General features: G+C 49.2%; 1 protein-coding gene across 6 annotated transcripts in view; it reads left to right on the top strand.

Annotated features, from left to right (window-relative positions):
- Nucleotides 1-19,478, top strand: part of LOC123369512 — an 87,299-nt gene that overhangs the window by 14,159 nt on the left and 53,662 nt on the right. For 2 of the 6 annotated variants that reach the window (XR_006579068.1, XR_006579069.1), the window contains exons 1-4: nt 6,669-6,849; nt 10,313-10,604; nt 11,433-11,534; nt 13,175-15,362. Coding sequence is in view for 1 of the 6 variants with exons in the window: in XM_045015188.1 (XP_044871123.1) it covers nt 13,703-14,791 (1,089 nt within the window). In the remaining 5 variants the exon portion in view is untranslated. Of the gene's footprint in view, nt 1-6,668; nt 6,850-10,312; nt 10,605-11,432; nt 11,535-13,174; nt 15,995-19,478 lie in introns of those variants that run through there. The other 4 variants (XR_006579071.1, XM_045015188.1, XR_006579072.1 and 1 more) reach the window with 4 other exon arrangements.

The following is a 19,478-nucleotide window of genomic DNA, read 5'->3' on the forward strand; positions in this document are numbered from 1 at the left end:
GGATGAGGGCTCTGGCTGGGGGTGTGGTCTCTGGGGTAGGGCAGGGCTGGGGATGAGTTTGGGGTGCAGGCAGGCTGCCCTGGGACTGGAGTCAGAGAGGAGGACTCCCTCCAGCCCTCTCCTTTCTGGCAGCAGCAAGCTCTGCCCCTTCTCCCCCCTGCCAGCACACTCACTCCCCCACTGTCACTGCACGTGCTCCTAGGGCCCCTCTCAGGTCCAGAAATCCCCCTTGCCTCTGCTGTGGTGGGTTCCAAGCCGGGGGGGGTGTCTGCCATCACATGTGCGCTTCCTACCCGCTGCTGCACCTCACTGTAGCCTCACTGGGGCTGCCCGTTGCCCAGCGTGGGGCAAGAGCAGTGAATGCAGGCAGGGGGGCGGCTGTACTTGTGGAGGGCCCCACTGGAAAATGAAGGGTCCGAGAGGGAAGGGCAGCCTGCCCTGGCAAGAGTGGTGGTGGGGCACTAGGACCTTGCGGCAGCAGTTAATGCAGGCAGGCAGCATGGAGCTGCAGGGGACGAGAAACAAACGCTCTGCTCCGGGACCCAGGGAGGTGCATGGGGGCAGCAAAGGGGGGCCGGAGCACACTCAGGGGAGGCGTGGGGGGCAGCAGGTGGGGCCAGGTGGGAGACCCGGCCCTGAACATTTGTGGAGCTGGGCTCACGGACTCTCAATTTTGCTGGAGCCAGGAGGCGGAGTCAGAGAGGGAGAGAATGCTCCATTTTCTTGCTGGTAGCTACTGCACCTTTTCTTACCGGTCCTCCGTACCAGCCCGTACCGGTTTACTTTCACCTGTGCCTCTCCCAGTACCAAAAGAAAGGGGAATGGATGAAGAGAAATCAGGATCCTGAGACTGACAGTTCCCAGGGCCAAGGGGGAAATGCCAACGCTCCAGGTGAGCCTGACTGACAGGGCAGGCCAGCCAATGAGGGAGCCAGGAGCCCAGGATCCCATCCTCCATGTGAGGGAAGCTGCCTGAGGCGAGCGGGGCAGAGCTAAGGGGAGAGCAGCAGCCAGAGATAGTGGAGCTGGAGCAGCTGGGAGCTGGGGCAGCGCAGACCAGCTGCGCCATCAGGGAGCCAGGGCCAAGCTGCAGCAGGGAGCTGCGGGGCCAGAGCGCCGGTCACGCTGGAGCCAGGTGCGGGGAGTGGCTGAGGAAAGCGAGGGGGGCCCTGGGCAGGGGCCCAGCACAGGGAGTCGCCCCCAGACACGCAGGCCGGACTCGGGGGAGAGGGAATGTGACCCTGACTGGGGGGGTGGGCAATGCTGGGGAGAAGGGCCCGGCTGGCTAGAGCCTGAGGCCTGCGAGGGAGCTGGGAGTGTGAGGAACAGGCTGTCACCTGCCCTCACATCCCAGAGACGCCGGTTGTGGTGCCCCCGAGCCCACAGGGCGGGTACCTTGTTCCCCTTAACCCTCTTCCATTTTTCCTTACAGTTGCTGTTTAATCAATTGTATTTGGTTTGAACTTAATGTGCTTATCAGGGGTCAGGGAAGCGGCCGGTGCAGAGAGAGTACCCCAGAGTGGGGCCACCCCTGAGCACACAAGAATCTCCACTTTCATTTAAAAAATAGTAAATGTCTAGCCCATCAAGCTTCAAAATGTGACCTCCCTAATGGTTCAAAAAGTATAAGGCAAATCAAAAGAATCCCCCAGATAATTTTCAAATCTCATGATTTAGGAGGCCTGACTTGTGATGTTTGAATGTATTGGGTCAGCAGTACTTGCCGATATGTGGCGGGTATGGAAGCACTTATCTTTACAGCCAAGCAAATAATTCATGGGGAATAATTTAGGCTGTGAACCCCTCCCATTTCCTCTTCACAAATTCTCTGTAAAAAGCTTACAGGGTACTCAAATTTATCCCTATTTCAAAAATAATCACGGAGTGAGTTCAATGAATAATTCTTCTTCAGGAATCAGTTTGCTAGTTAAAACTCACAGTGTGTGGACTGGGCACTCGGGTCATATGACTTGACTTCTGTTCCCTGATTGCATGAGCAGAACTCCAAGAAATCTGATTGCTAGTGTGAATGCTCTCCTTTCCTTATTCAGAATATTTTCAGGGAATATAATGTACTATCGAGGAGAGACTGTGTTCCAATGGGCAGAGCACTGGCTGGGCAGTCAGGAAACCTCAGTGCAGTTGCAGTTCTGCTACTGACCTGTTGCATGAACCTGGATGAGTCGCCTCTCTGTACCTCAGTTTCCTCATGTGTTTAATAGTCTACTAACCCATACTGCCCTTTGAAAGGTGCTCTCATAGATTCCAAGGCCGGAATGCTGTATCACACAGGCCAGAAAACTTCCCCAAAATAATTCCTAGAGCAGCTCTTTTAGAAAAACATCCAGTCTTGATTTAAAAGTTGTCAGTGATGGAGAATCCACTATAACCTTTGGTAAATTGTTCCAATGATTAATTACTCTCACCAATATAAATGTATGCCTTATTTCACACAGGCTCTGTTCAAGATGTTTTCTCTCAGCCACAGTCTCCCAGCAAAATGGTGACTGGCTCTCCCCTTGCTCAGGCTCTCTTCCAGGGGCCCAAAGGTGCTGGTGGTTTTGTTTTCTTAGGTGAAAGAATGTGGGGTTGTCTGCCCCTTTCTTTTCTAGTCCATTGAGTCTTGGAAGCTGATTCTTCTAAAGCAGTGGTTGTCAACCAGGGGCATGGGGTACACAGAGGTCTTCTAGGGAGCACATCAACTCCTGTCAATATTTGCCTAGTTTTACAGCAGGCTACATAACAAGCGCTAGCAAAATAAGTAAAGATTAAAATTTCATACAGACAAAAGGAGAAAGTCAGCAATTTGTCAGTAAGAGTGTGCTGTGACACATCTGTATTTTATATCTGATTTTGTAAACAAGTAGTTTCAAAGTGAGGTGAAACTTGGGGGTACACAAGACAAATCAGACTACTGAAAGGGGCACAGTAGACTGAAAAGGTTGAGAGCCACTGTTCTAAAGGATCCCCTCAAAGCAAAGTTTATCCAAGCTGTGAGGAAGGCGACCTGAAGTCTGGTGGTGAAGGCTCCGTGTGTAACCCACACACCTCCTGGGTGTGGTGTCCTGTCCCATCTAGTGGCACCAAGACCACTTAATGAGAGAGTGATTAAAATGAGTCTGCGCTGCAGCCTTTTAGCTCATGCGGTAGAGACTCATGCAGTAAGTTCCAGAGGCCCTAGGTTCAATCCCGTTCCCCACCAACAGGGGTCTGTCAATGTTACAAGTGGGGGCTCATCTGGGATTTCAACCGGAAAGTCTCTGAGCTCAGGACGTGCTTCCTCAACGAGGGGAAGTATGTAACCCACACACCTCCTGGGTGTGGTGTTCTGTCCTATCTAGTGGCACCGAGACCATTTAGAGACAGTTAAATGAGTCTGCTCTACAGCCCTAGCTAGCAACCAGTTGGATATTAGCTCATGCAGTAGAGGGTCATGCACTAAACTCCAAAAATCCCAGGTTTGATCCTGCCTCCTAACAACCAGGGTCTGTCAACATTATACGTGCTCTTCTTCCCCTCCCCCAACTTGTGTTTGCTGAAATGTAAATTGCTCTGTTCACTACCATCTCCTTCCCCTGCTGTCTTGATGACCCTGTTTGCTGCTTATATAAACCCCCATTCCTTTGTTTAGCACAGACCTCTTTAACAGCGTTTGCCTAGGAGGGGCTGTCGGGTTTTCACAAGTAATGTCGTACAGGGGGAACTCATAACTCTCTATGTAATGTTGCATCATGATCTTATTGACCAGAGAGTTGTTAGTTTTCAAATGGTACCTCACAAGGCATATTTTGTACAAAGATTATTACCATCGCATGCCGGGTGTGACTAGAGGGCTGCTTTGGGTCACACATGCTCAGTAGGGCATCTCCAAGGGTGGAGGGCCAATTCCACTCCCAAGTTTAAAAAAAAGGGGGTGCCAACCTGTTTGGCCAGTTCAGCCAGCCCCAGAGAGAGACAGCCATATCGGAAGGGTGCTGAAGATCTCTGCCCTGAGGGCTGATGTTCTCAGGCTTGCTTTGGCTACTTGCAGCAAGCAGATAACTGCCAGGAGAAGGATCCCAGTCTATTCAAAGAACAGGGTGCTTGCTGCTTGGTCAGCTCAGGAGGGTATGAGGACATAAAAGCCAAATAAGCAGCGCGTGCTTTCAATGCATAGGATTAGTGGCCCATGTACCTTTCAGTACTGAAGAAATCTGTATGTTAGATCCTGTTATTTTTCTTTGACCGGTATGTGCTGTATTGCTGTAATGATAAGAGCATGTTTCAATATATGAGGCATCTTAGTTAACCCACAGATTGTCGTCTTATCAACGGAAGAATATTTTTGTTTAGTCTGAGCAGCTTTACTACACTGTGGTGTCTTTCCTCCAAATCAGAGCAACTCAGGGTACTGGCATCCGCACCTGTCCCAATTTGCATATTTGTGTTGTTCTCCACAGGTGGGAGTTCTGCTGTCAGAACAGACTGAATCTGCTCACTATCCCTGCAATACAATGGAATTATTACGGGTACGGGTGTAGTCAAAGTTTGGTGGGTTACACTCAGGCCAGGCCCTTGTCTCTGGCTCTTTAACGGAGCACGGACTCTGCTCTCCCAGGAGCCCTTCTCTGCCTGAACACAGGTTGTTCTTACAGGCCCAGCTCACTAGGTGACATCTACCCTGTCTTTCCATCCAGACTCCAAGGAAAACTGGAGAACTGAGCAGGATTATGACATCACAGGTACCAAGGAGGCTGAACAGCTGTAACATAAGAACGGCCACACTGGGTCAGACCAAAGGTCCATCTAGCCCAGTATCCGGTTTTCCGACAGTGGCCAATGCCAAGTGTTTCAGAGGGAATGAACAGAACAGGGAATCATCAAGTGATCCATCCCCTGTCGCCAATTCCCAGTTTCTGGCAAACAGAACCTAGGGACACTTAGAGCATGGTGTGGCATCTCTGCCCATCTTGGCTAATAGCCATTGATAGACCTATCTTTCATGAAATTATCTAGTTCTTTTTTTAACTCTCTTATAGTCTTGGCCTTCCCAACATCCTCTGGCAAAGAGTTCCCTGGGTTGACTGTGCAGTGTGTGAAGAAATTCTTCCTTTTGTTTCTTTTCGACCTGCTGCCTATTCATTTCATGTGGTGACCCCTAGTTCTTCTGTTATGAGAAGGAGTAAATATCACTTCCTTATTTACTTTTTCCACACCAATCATGATTTTATAGACCTCTATCATATCCCCTGTAGTTTTCTTTTCTAAGATGAAAAGTCCCAGTCTTATTAATGTCTCCTCCTATGCAAGCTGTTCCATACCCCTAATCATTTTTGTTGCCCTTTTCTGAACCTTTTCCAATTCCAAGATATCTTTTTTGAGATGGGGAGACCACATCTGCATGCAGTATTCCTACCCTTTGTTTCCTATGGTTCAGCCAGTTATTGATCCATGAGAGGACCCTTCCTCTTATCCCATGACAGCTTACTTTGCTTAAGAGCCTTTGCTGAGGGACCTTGTCAAAGGCTTTCTGAAAATCCCAGTATGTCAGTGCACTGCAAGGCCTTCAATGACTTTTAAACTTTCCCATGGGGACATCGGAGACTTGGTCCAGTGAACTTGTGTTCAGGCCTAACAAGGACTCAGATGCAACCTGCTGTGAGAAACTCGTTTTAAAAAGGATGCCCCTGTGCCAGCACAGGCCGCAGGTCAAAATGTGTAACTTCAATAACAATGGTGTTGGAAGAGCCCAAAATAACCACTACAGGAATATATTGACTATGACCCCTTACTTCAAATGCACTGTGGCCTAGTGGATAGAGCACTAGATGGAACTCAGAAGACTTAAGTGCTAGTCCTGACTCTGCTACTGTCTTGCTGGGTGACCTTGGGCAAGTCACGGCGCATCTCTGTGCCTCAGTTTCCCATCTCGAAAAGGGGGCTAATGCTACAGACTTCCTTTGTAAAGTGCTTTGAGATCTACTGATTGAACACGTTAGATAAGAGGTAGGGCTCTTTATTATCTTATGATATAGGGTGCTTTTCTTAAAGCGCCCACTGCTGGAGTCAAGTGATTTATTTGAGAATCTCTGCTCTTTATTTTATTTTATTTTATTTGTTAGCCAATTTTAAGCCCTCGTGGTTTCAAAGACAAGCTGAAGAACGTGAATTGAGAGCACCCTAGCGGCTCAGACACCAGAAGGCAAATGAAGTGTTCCCCAGATGAATGTTTTTTGAAGATCTCATTATTTTGAAGTCAATCTCATGATTTTGATGGGGCCCAGCTCAAGGTTTTGGAATTCTTGGGCTGTCGATACCGTGACCGTTTTTCTGCACTCGTAGCACTAGATAATCACTTCAGGACTGCTTCTCACTTCAGGCTGGTAGAGTCTGCCTCAGTCACAGGGGTTTTATGAGTTCCCACAAGTAGGGAAAAATGTCCCTTGCCTAGAGGCTTGAGAGTCATAGAGCTCAGAAAAGACCCAGGGTTTTCCTGGGAAACTTGATGCCCTCTCTCCTGCCTTATTCTGAGCTCAGCAGCTCAGCCCCCTTGGGCAGTTGCCCCAGCCTATCTCCTGATCTAAGTACAGCATTGACACCTCACAGGCTAGAGGGAGATTGCAGGAGGGCAGCCCCATTGTGACCTAGAGACGACATCAGCGCCTGCCTGATGCCAGAGTAGCAACCTGCCCTCAAGTGTAGTCTGGGTACTTGTTGGTGGATTGAGAGTGTCTGTTTTTCTTAGTGCCTGAGCCTGGGGAACTGAGTTCACTCCTCCTCTATCTCAACTCTGCCTCCTGCCTAATGATCCTGAAATTCACGCTGCTCTTTCTTGTCTATTATGCTGTGATAAGGCTCGCCAGATCTGAGGTAAGTGAAACTCCTAGAGAGATGGAAAGGCTGGATTGATGCCAGCTGAATGCAGGAACCAAACATAAGTATTTTTAAATCAACAGGCTCGGATCATCTCCACCCAAGGGTCCTCAAAGAGCTGGAATTTTTTAACATTAATTTTTTAACAAATTTAGGATTCCTGAGGGAATTCCAGAAGGCTGGAAGTGTGCTAATGTTTTGTCAATATTCAAAAAGCTACGGGAGGCTGGCCCGGCTTCTTATAGCCCAGTGAGTCTGAAATAATGGACAAACTGATATGGGATTCAATCAATAAAGAATTAAAGGACGGGAATGTATTGAAAGCAGGTTAACAATATTTTATGGAAAATGGGCCATGTCAAACATAGATGTGACAAACTTAGACTTTTGTAAGGTGTTGTTTTTCATAGATTCCAAGGCAAGATGGGCCCATTGGCATCTTCTAGTCTAACCCTCCTGTCTAGAACAGGCCAAAGAACTTCCCCACAATAATGCCTAGTGCATATCTTTTATTAACATGTCCAATCTTGATTTTAAAAATTGCCAGTGAAGGAGAATCAGTCCACCATGACCTTGGTCAATTGTTCCAATGGTTAATTCCTCTCACTGTTAAAAATGGATGCCTTATTTCCAGTCTGAATTTGTCTAGTTTCAACTTCCAGCCACTGGACCATGTTAGACCTTTCTCTGCTAGATTGAAGAGCCCATTTCTAATTATTTGTTCCCCATGTAGGTATTTATAGACTTTTCCTCAAACCACCCTTAACCTCTTTAAGCGACATTGACTGAGCTCCTAAAGTCTATCACTACAAGGCATGTTTTCTAATCCTTTAATCATTCTTATGGCTCTTCTCTGAACCCTCTGCAATTTATCAACATCCTTCCTGAATGTTAGACACCAGAACTGGACACAGGATTCCAGCAGTGGTTGCACCAGTGCCAAATACAGAGGTAAAATAACCTCTCTCCTCCAACTTGAGATTCCCCTGTTTATGCATACAAGTACCTCAGGACATTTGGATTAAAAATTAGCATTATACAATATCAATGGAGCACGGGTTAAATGGATTGAGAACAGGCTAATGGCTAACTGACAGATCTCAAAAAGTAATTGTCAAAGGGCTCATTGAATGTGGGTGTTTCTAATGGGGCTCTGCAGGGATCAGGACTAGGTCTGATGCTATTCAATATTTTTTCAATGACTTGGAAGTAAATACAAAATTGCTGCTGATAAAAATGTCCCGATGACACGAAGATTGGCAGAATGGTAAATAATGATGAGGACAGGGCAGTCATACAGAGAGTTCTTGAGAGTTTGATTGGCAAATGGGGCCCATTCAAACAAAATGCATTCTCACACAGGCAGCCCAACACAGAGTTATACATCTGGGAACAAGGAGGGCATATTCAGCTTTGGATTTAACGATCTTTAGTTTTGTATCATCTGCAAAACTGGCCACTTCACTGTTTCACCCCTTTTCTAGATCATTTATGAATATGTTGAACAACTCTGGTCCCAGTACAGATCCTTGGGGGACCTTGCTATTTATCTCTCTTCATAAACTCATCATTTATTCCTACCTTTTGTTTCCTATCTTTAAACCAGTTAGTGGTCCATGTGAAGACCTTCCCTCTTATCCCATGACAACTTACTTTGCTTAAGAACCTTCGATGAGGGATCTTGTTAAAGGCTTTCTGAAAGTTCAGGTACACTATATCCACTGGATCGCCCTTGTCCACATGCTTCTTCACCCCTATGACATTACGCCCCATATTCTTCATAGAAATATTGTTCTATGAATATGGCATAACTACGGTATGTTTTATGCAAGATGGGTCATGTGAGATATCATTGGAAAGGTTATGATTTACTGAATGGGATTATCCTATTTGTATGGATGTATCATTTCTGTATCTGAAGTTAGGAATATGGTCTCTGTATCAATTACAAAAGTGCTTGCACCAGGGGAATGCCCCCAAACAGTAGGCAATCAGCCTGAATGGGCCATTAGGAAGGACAATAGGACTTTGAAGATACTAATCCTCCTTCCTGAGCAGTTTCCTGGGATGCAGATTTGACACTGCAGGGTCATGTGATCATGTCACCTCATAGAATCATAGAATCCATAGAATATCGGGGTTGGAAGGGACCTCAGGAGATATCTAGTCCAAGCCCCTGCTCAAAGCAGGACCAATTCCCAACTAAATCATCCCAGCCAGGGCTTTGTCAAGCCTGACCTTAAAAACCTCTAGGGAAGGAGATTCCACCACCTCCCTAGGTAACCCATTCCAGAGCTTCACCACCCTCCTAGTGAAAAAGTTTCTCCAAATATCCAACCTAAACCTCCCCCACTGCAACTTGAGACCATTACTCCTTGTTCTGCCATCTGATACCACTCAGAACAGTCTAGATCCATCCTCTTTGGAACCCCCTTTCAGGTAGTTGAAAGCAGCTATCAAATCCCCTCTCATTCTTCTCTTCTCCAGACTAAACAATCCCAGTTCCTTCAGATGGACATCATTTTGGTCTGGTGGTATTTTTCCACTAAGAGGGACTGGGGGGTCAAAATGGGAGACAAAGGATTCATGTCATAGCCAAATCCTGTTTAAGGCTTGGAAGTGAGTTAATCTAGGTTCTTCTCCACCACCTCCCTGCCCAAAAAGGAAGACTGCTGAAAACATCTGGAGAAATAAAGGAACTAAACTGTGGGGGAGGAGGGCAGGGGCTGAGCCCAGGCAAGAAACATCTAGCCTGTGAAAGGAATACCTGGATATTTAAGCTGCAAGCAGTGCAGTTTACCTTCAAGAAACTTTGCAGCTCCCAGGCAAGTGGATTGAACTCATGCCAAACTGTTGTTGTTGTTTTTTGGTGTAAAACAGCTGCCGTTTAAGGATGATATAGGGGTTATATCAGCACTTGTTTGGGAGGATTTGCATAAGCCATTCATGGCTTCACCCCTCAAGAGTAGCATGGCCATCCCAAATGCATGCAGATCAAACCCTGATATCATGCATTACCTAAATATGTATATAGGAAACACTGTTGTCCAGATGTCGGATTTCTCCCCCAAGGTCTGAATTCCGTGCATGGTATCTGGGGTTAGTTGCATAGCCTGCAATCCTAAAACCTGCAGAGTTTTATCATCTCTGCAGGAGAGAGAACTTTGCAGGCTCTCTCCTTCAATGCTTATAAACTCTGCAGGCTCCTGGTACCAGCAATCCCTGTTTCTCCAACCCCTGGATTGTTCCAGTGACCCCTGTTATGGGTTGTGCTTTGTGCCCTATATTGGCTGCATCATAGGAAAGCACAATGCCTACCCATGATGCCTCATAGTGCAATACTCTCCCAGAAGGAAAAACTTCCCTCTGGCCCCACATGGCAATCACCTCTGGCTCATTGTTCTCCCAGGTTTATTAAGGAGTTCTCTTCTAACCCTGCTGCTTTCTCTGTGTGTGGCAGGCTTCTCCGAGGAAGAGGAGGCACAGAGAGAAAAAGAAGAAACCAAAAGGTAAGCAGCCCCTGACCCCACAGCTGCGGTGGCAGACTCAGGCCCCAGGCAAAGCAGAGAAATAGGGTCTATTCCCCCACCTACCTCCCCTCTTCCTGCGATGGCAAAGTCATGCCCAGAGTCATGCAGAGGCACTGGCTGGGGCTCCCAAGCAGCTCAATGTCTCCTTTATGTCTCACTTCTGACAGCTTTTGGACGCTGTGAGGAAGAGTTGGAGGAGGCTTGTGCATCCCTAGAGACATGGTAAGCAATGCCCCCCCTCCCTAAATCTGCAGTGGGTCAGTCCCCTCCTTTAGCGTCATGCAATTCATCCCCACCCAGAGGCAGTAGCCTGAGTAATCCCTCCCCTGCCCCGACCTATGTACCATGCAAGCAACTCTTCTCCTTTAGACTCATGCAATTCATTCCCACCCTGCAGAAGTTGCCATCTCTAATCCACCCCCACGCCTTGTACAGTGGGTCATTCCCTTCCTCGAGCATCATACGGCTCATTTAACCTGGGGTAGTGGGTGGGGGGGTAGATTGTGTCGACTGGACTGGACCATCCTCCCCTCCCAAGAGGGGAAAAAAATGTTTTCTGGAAGCAGCCCCGTGCACCCCGAGGAGGTGAGGTGGACAGGTCAGCAGGAAGGCTGGCCTTTCTGATATGGTGAGTAGGGATCCAGCAACACTTGGGTAATGGCCCCTCCTCCAGTCCTCCAGCATAGGTTCTCAGTAGGATTTGAACCCTGGACCTTCAGCTCTGCAGCATAAAGCAGCCCTTAGAGCTAAAGAGGTAGCTGCATTAGTTGGTAGCTATAGTAGGCTGTTATCCTATATGTTGATTAGCTTCTGTGGAAGGGCCATGACACACATGCTGCCAGCAGGATACACTCTCACCTCAGCACTAGACAGGGATCACCTAACAATCCAGCTAACCTAAAACCAGAACATCCAAGGCCCGGGTATTGCAGGGGAGAAGGCTGCCTCAGTGGAGAATGGGACAGGGAACCTTTCGGTGCCGCACCTCTGGGTACAAGAGGGCCTGAGGGCAGGGCCTGCACTCAGCTATCTGCTCTCTCTGTTCCACAGCTGCCCTGTGCCCCTGGAGAAGCTCCCCTTGGTTCAGAGCCTCAGGCTCCTTGAGAGGAGGCTACAGTACGTGGCCAGACACCTGGATGAAGTTCTGATACCGTAAGGCAACTGAACGGGGGGCACCAGACTGGGGGCTGGGTGGGAGGGGAGCAGGGAAAACCAGACACTCCAGGGTCCTAAAATAACAGGTGAGATACCAGGGAAAGTGAGGTGAGGGATTATCAGAAATTAAATGCAGAGACTATAAGTTGGGGTTGTGAGTAGGATCAAATCCTTCTGTATGGCAATATCTGCCAGCAGGCAACTGTCTAGAACCTGCCTGTGCTGTGTTTGAAAGAAAAAGCAATCAAATGACACACTGTGAGGGAGTGTCCACCCCACCTAGGACTGGAAGGGGCTAAGGTGGCCAGGCCCATTAACTCCACAGGGTGCACCTGGAGGAAGAGCCAGGGAACAGGGAATTGATTCCAAGCAGGCTCAGCTGGGCAGGAATAGGTGGAGCCTATAAAGCCAGGAAGCTGGCAACAGACAGGGGCTGCCGCTGGGAAAGAGCAGCCCCTCCCTGGGAAGAGGGGGGAGTGTTTGGAGCTGGTGCACCCAGAGCAAAGAGGGGAACCAGGAAGCACTCTAGGCTGGGAGAGGAAAGCCCAGAACTGCTGGGTTGACGGTCCCTGGCCTGAAGCCTAGTGTGAAGTGTGGTCCCGTGTTTCCATACCAGCCACCGAGGGCATAGCATAGACTGGCGGGGCAGTGAACAGGAAGACTGTCTGGGTCACTGTGGGAGTGACAGGCAATTGAAGGACTGTACCCTGCAAGAGGGGGAAACGCTGAGTGAAGAAGAGGACACTGCAGTTCCCTGAATGAGAGAGAGATGATGTCACTACATGCGACAATTGGAAGGGGAATTGACCACAAGAACTAATCCCCAGAGTAGGCACCACACAAGCAGTGAGTGGGGCACCCCGTGTTACACCCCAAACATGAGTCATCAGCTGGGTTCAAACCCAGGACTTTCAGGACCATAGCACAGACCTCCACCACCAGAGAAACTCCATTACCTGGGAACAATAGTAGGTTGTTAGCCTCTAGTGTATCAGCCATTAGAAGAGGACAGTTTTCCAGTGGGTTAGAATGTAAGAACATAAGAACAGCCAGACTGGGTCAGACCAAAGGTTTATCTAGCCCAGTATCTTGTCTACTAAAACTGGTCAATGCCAGTGCAGCAGAGGGAATGACCAGAACAGGGAATCATCAAATGATCCGTCCCCTGTCGCTCATTCCCAGCTTCAGACAAACAGAGGCTAGGGACACCATCCCTGCCCATCCTAGCTAATAGCCATTGATGAATTTATCTAGTTCCTTTTATAGTTTATAGTCTTGGCCTTCACAACATCCTCTGGCAAGGGTTACACACACATGCTCACATCTTCCTCACCCAAAGCAATTGTTAGCTAATCTTTCTATTAAAATAGCACTAGGTCCCCAATCATGTTCAAGGCCCCATTGTGCTAAGTGCTGCACATGTGCATGTGATGAAGGGGTTATCGTTATAGATAAAATGAGTGCCAGCTCCCCATCTCAGTCCTTCGTTATCCAGTTGATGTCCTTGTGTCAGAGTGCGGTGTGCAATGCATGCCTAGGCACTGCCCCATTGCACTACAGTTGGAAGGCTGTGCCCAAGCCCTGCCTTTGCTCAGCAGGGCCATGTCCCATCTGTCTCTGTCTGCTTTCTCCCACAGGCCGAGTGTGTCGACATCTGCGATGAGCCAGTTCTTCTATTCCTCTATGGAATCCACCACCTCTTCCCTCTGGAGTCCCAGCTCCTTTTCCCTGAGAAAAGCCTCCGTGACTTGGGCAGAGCCCCTCTGCCACACAAGGGAGATCATGCCTGTCGCGAGCTGGGAAGGATCCACTCATCCCATCCAAGCCCAGCCTCTCCCCAGGCCTCCTGCCCACAGCAGACGAGACCGGCGAGAGCAGACCATAGGACTGGACCGGACATCAGCCCAGGGCTCAGATTTCAATATCCAACAGAAGCATCTGGAGAGCCAACTGGGGGCTCCACAAACCCCCATCCCGGGGGAGTCATTGCTGAGTGAGTGGGACACCAAGCAGCAATTGGAATTAGACACAGATCCGCCCAATGTGGATTTCCAGCAAAGGTCCCAAAGCCCCTGAGATGCAACACCAGCCCTCAGCGTGCACAGGAGATCCAGGAGCCATGTGTCTGCCCCTCAGGATCCCTGCCCCAAAAGGCCCACAGGATCATGGCATCCCCTGATGCCATCCTGGCCAGGGTTGTGCCCATGGCGGTGGTCAAGCTGCAGAATCACGTGGCTCAGAAATGCTCAGAGATCCAAATGAAGGCGTTTCCTAAGATGGTGCGAGAGTCGCACAGAGATGCTCCCCTCCTGAGAGAGACTGCCCTGCCTGGGCCACTCCGCCCCCCTAGGGAGCCAGGCAAGCACAGGACAGTGGCATTCTCAACGATGGGACAACAGCCTGCCCACCCCATCGAACTCTACATAAGGCGTCATCATCTCGTCATGCAGAGGGGGCTGCTCACCCTGGACCCAGAGCCCTCGGCAAAGCTGCCTCACGCCGTCCAAGACAGGGGAGCCAGTGTGGAGTTCAGTGAGATGGAGACCAATTTCCTGCAGACATGGAGGCAAAGCACAAGCTCCTCTTCTTCCACACATCCTGCAACGCCAGTGGAAGATACTACCAGGGAGACGGGCAGGAATGATGGCGTGGCAGGAAACCAGATTAACCCAGATCGCTGCACTCTGCCAGCAAGGGTGGATCTGACATCGCCACCTCCAGGAACCGCAATAACAGAGAAGACACTCACAGCGACACTCCACCTATATAGGAGTGAGTTGAGAAAGCCCCTTACCAGTTTGAGTGGCACCAAAGGGACTGAAGAGAAGCTGGAGCTGCACATGGAGAGGAAGGTTATCTTGGGAGAAGGCTCCTGCCTGGGGCCAGGGGCACAGGCAGGTGAGGGCAGGGCAGATCTTCCCAGGACCCAATGCCACCAGGTTGCCCCAGAGGCACCAGGCTCTGAGCAGCTAACAAGATCCACCCTTGACTCTCTCATTGCTGGGCAGGCTGCACATGACCTGCTGATCAAGCACCTGAGGGAAATGTTGAGCAGCTCCTGCCCCTGGGTCTCAGTCTGCCGCAAGGCACATCCAGGAAAGATGAAGGGTAAGAAAACTCAGAAGGAGACATCTGCTGAGCTGCATGGTCTTCGAGACATCATGGATTCACATGGGTTTGATGGAACTGTGAATTCAAAGCTCTCCAGGGACCAGCCGCCAATCAAAATCTGCAAGAAGTGCGGTAAGCTTTGACGGAAGAGACCAGCTGGCTCTGCAGGTGCTGACTTGCCCAGAGGATCCCATGGAATTCCACAGCGATGGACTCCAGGAGACTCCTCAGCATCATCCAACCACAACAAGATGCCAGTGGTGTGGCTCCTTCCAGCAGACAAGAGCAAGACGCAGGATGGAATGGGGAAAAAGGCTCCCACCAAGCAACCAAAGATGGTGTCCATTGCTACGAGTACAACAGGGCTTTCGCAAGCTGGGGAGAAAGCAATTGGGAGTCCTGACGGTTCTCCCCCAAAGTCAACAAAGACCTCCAGAGCTAGGACACCATCCCCTTCAAGGAGCAAAGTTCTCAAACAGATGTTAATGTGCCTCAAGCAAACCTTCAGCAAGCTTCAAAACAAAGTGAAGTCCCGAATGTCCAAGGACTCTCGTTCAGGAACACCTGACACTAAATTTACAAAGCCACCCTTTTGGAAGGCAAGGGCCTCCAAGGGTGTCCGGTGTCCATACTACTGAATCCCACCCTGCCAGCATGCCCACTAACAGAAGGGGCCCACAAATTCCAACATCTTCCTATCATCCAGCGGGTCTGGTAAGCATGGGCTAAAGTGGCTGAGAAGAATGGCTTGTTGTCCTGGGACACACAGACTGATGTATAAGTGAATCTCCTTGGGGTATGACATTTAAACCCAGATTCCAAGATGAAGGGGGACCTGGGGACTTGGATGAGATTGAGGGTGTGGCTAGCTCACTGGATTTGATACTTTACCTCATGCGGTTCAAGAATCAATCCTTCCTTCAAGAAGAGCTGATACTAAATTTACAAAGCTACCCTTTTGGAAGGCAAGGGCCTCTAAGGGTGTCCAGTAGTACTATTAGGGCCCTACCATCAATCAAACCCAAACCGGCTCCTTGACCCCTAAACCCCACGCCGTGACCCCTTAAGCCCCGCCCACCTATCACCAGAAGTCCCACCCAAGGGGGTATTACTTCCGGGGTCAAGGCAGACACATGACCGGAAGCAAAGTGTATCATGTGACCTCTCTAAGAACTCCTCCCACTGCCCTCTACCAATCAAGAGGGGTTTCGCCCCCATAGGTCTTCCCGAGAGGTGATTTGACCAATCGGTGGTGTTCCGGGGCGGGGTGACCCGCCCAGATGAGGGTCGTGTGACCCCTCTAAGAACTCCTCCCAGCACCTTCTGCCAATCAGAGCGCAACACTATCACCCCATAAGTCCCAGCACCAGGGCAGAAGAGGCCATCTTTTACCAAGGATGCGTGCTTTAGAAATCGTGGAAACATGGACTCCTTCACCACCCCTGTGAGCACTTTGGACTTTGTTTTAGCCCCGAGGGCCTTCAGACTTGTGTGGAGAAAGCGTTACATCAGCGACAGTTCCCATGAGGGCTCTTTGACTCAGCTGTTGATGGATACGCCGTAACCCGAAACCCAAACTCTCGTGAGGCAAGCTGATGAATGTGATGGCCTCTCATTGTCCGCCCCCCCAGAGGTGGAAGGCGAATGCAGCTCGGGGGAGTCATCGGAGGACAAGGTGAATGGAAAAGACATTGCTCAGGTAAATGAATGATTAAGAAGTGACGGTTGATGATGGGATGTAATGGGGTTAGGAACTGGGGGGTGGGATGGGTTGTGTATATTTAAAAACAAGCAGTGGGAACTTCATGATATTGTGGAGGCAGCGCATGTGGAATGCTTCTAGCTGCTTGATGTGACGCCTATATAGTGTCCATGTTTCACACCTGTACAAAAGAGGTGAGAGAACAACAGCTCTGTACACAAGCAGTTTTGCTGACATCCGGATGTTGTGGTGGTTTAAAACTTTGACACGCAGACAGCCAAGTGCCTGGCTTGCTTTGGATATTTGTGCATTGATCTCATTATCCAGTAATCACTGGATATAACACTACTCAGGTATTTAAAGTTCTTCACTACGTTAAGCTGAGTCCCATCAATGGAGATACTTGGGACAGAAGCATTTGATCCAGGTGCAGGTTGATGAAGAACTTCTGTCTTTCCGAGGCTGATAGTTAGTCCAACAAGTTGCGAGGCCTCAGCAAACTTGTTGACAATGTGCTGAAGAGCATTTTCAGTGTGAGCCATGAGGGCACTGTCGTCGGCAAAGAGTGCCTAAAGAAGGAGTTTCTGCACTGTCTTAGTCTTTGCATTCAGGCGACGGAAGTCAAAAAGTGAACCATCGTGCCAGTATTTCAAGTATATACCTTGGTCCAGATCTTTCATTGCATGGTAAAGGACGCATGCAAAGAACAGGTTAAATAGGACAGGAGCGAGAACACATCCTTGTTTCACGCCGTTGGTGATGTTGAAGGGGGCTGATGTGGCTCCATCAGACAATACTTTGCCTGTCATGCTGTCATGAAAAAGGCATATAATCTGGACAAATTTTCTTGGGCCGCCAAGTCGCGTTAGAATGGTCCAAAGGGCTTCCCTGTTGATGGTATCAAACGCCTTTGTCAGATCTATGAAGACAGCATACAGGTGCATGTTCTGTTCAATGCACTTCTCTTGTATTTGTCTGACTGCAAACACCATATTGACTGTGCTCCGCCAGGTCGGAAACCACGTTGACTTTCAGGTAGATTTGCCTCGGAAATACTGGCTATTAGGCGGTTCAAGATGATGCGGGCAATGATCTTCCCACCAACGGAGAGGAGGGATATGCCTCTATAGTTTCCACATTCTGCTTTGCTGCCTTTGTTCTTGAAAAGAGGGACAATAGTAGCATCGCGGAGATCCTGTGGTATGTTTTCATCCTCCCAGATGCTGATGATCACACTGTGGAATGCTGCTAGTGCTGCTGGACCTGCTGCTTTGCATATCTCTGCTGGTATCCCATCTTTTCCATGAGCTTTTCCTGAATTCCTCTGGCTAACAGCTTTCTTAATCTCTTCTATAGTGGGAGGAAAATCAAGATCTGTCAGAGCAGGTTGTTGTGGAATTTCATTGAGGACATTATTATTCACGGTTGATGGTCGATTGAGAAGGTAGCTAAAGTGTTCTCACCATCTTTCGTTGATGCTTGAAGCATTCCACCATGCGCTGCCTCCGCAACATCATGAAGATCCTCTGGCAAGACAAAGTGCCCAATCTTGAGGTCCTCGAGAGAGCCCAGATGACAAGCATCGAAATGATGATCATGAAGTCACAGGTACGTTGGACCGGTCATGTCAGCCGCATGGATGCCAACAGAATCCCCCGCCAGCTTCTGTATGGTGAGCTCTCCCACGGCATCTGGCATCTAGGTCATGCACGGAAACATTACAAGGACACCATCAAAGCCAATTTGCAGTAAAGCAGTATCAAACCTAGGGACCTTGAGGACGCCGCCAGCGACAGAACACAGTGGCGAGCAATAGTTAGAAATACCTGCATCCCCTTTGAGGAAGACCGCTGCTGGCGTCTACAAGAGGCACGCGAACAACGTCACAGAGCATCAGCAGCGTACAATCCACCAACTGCGAACTTCCCATGCACCATCTGCAGCAAAATGTGCACCTCTAGAATTGGCTTGTACAGTCATCAGAGGGCACACCATGAGACCAACAATAGATGATCTGCACAGATTTGTCATCATCGGATCGATGGACTACCAAGGCCTGGTCTACACTGAGGGGGGGTTCGAACTAAGGTACGCAAGTTCAGCTACACGAATAGCGTAGCTGAACTCGAAGTACCTTAGTTCGAAGTACTTACCCGTCCTCACGGCGCGGGATCGACGTCCGCGGCTCCCCCATCGACTCCGCCACCGCCGTTCGCGGTGGTGGAGTTCTGGAGTCGACGGGAGTGCGTTCGGAGTTCGATATATCGCGTCTAGATGAGACGCGATATATCGAACTCCGAGAAGTCGATCGCTACCCGCCGACCCGGGCGGGTAGTATGGACGTACCCCAAGAGAGTGGGAACTTACACTGTTTCTTTTCTGAAAATCTCCCGACAGCTTGACGATGCCTTTCTAAAGGACCCAGAGGCCCTGGACAGCATTGCATCAAGCAGCTAAGATGAACCAGGTTCTCCTTGTTTTTGCTCAACGCCGATACAAATTGTTGAAGAGGACTCCGAGGATGAAGGCTATGAGGAGTTTAGGAGACTTGGCATGGAACTGAGCCAGTGCCACGTCGTGAGCATAAAAAAGTCATGAGGACTATTGTACGTGTTGCTGTTTATGCTGTCCTTAATCACTGCCTTAGGGAAAAGCTTTTTGAACATTGTGAGGGCTGTGTCATAGATGCGCCAGCCCAACGGCACCATGACTGTGTGATTTGGACTTCCGTAGATATAAACTGCAAGCTCTGGGGCCTGTGTGCTGAGCTGTGTTTGTGAAGCTTATTAAGCACTGTTCTTGCCATAGGTTATGCTATGCAATGTCTGTGCCTAACCCAAGAACATTTAGCGTAAGGGGTGAACTTGATAAATGCTGTGCAATTTAGTGCAGACCCTGACCGTGTTTTAAAGAAAATGACCAAACCGGAAGATGCCTGTGTCACATTATTGACTTGAACTGGGACCGTACAGAACATGGTTGCAACCAAGGTCTTGTAGTGGCACCAAATCTTATGTAAAGGGGGTCATGTAAGGGGTCTAAGACCAGGTTATGGGTTGCTGGTTATGATTATGCTGTCTGTATGAATGTGTCATTTTGTAGTTGAAGTTATGAATATTGGCTCTATC

This window comes from Mauremys mutica, chromosome 1 (genome assembly GCF_020497125.1).
Source record: "Mauremys mutica isolate MM-2020 ecotype Southern chromosome 1, ASM2049712v1, whole genome shotgun sequence".
Classification (NCBI taxonomy): domain Eukaryota; kingdom Metazoa; phylum Chordata; order Testudines; family Geoemydidae; genus Mauremys; species Mauremys mutica.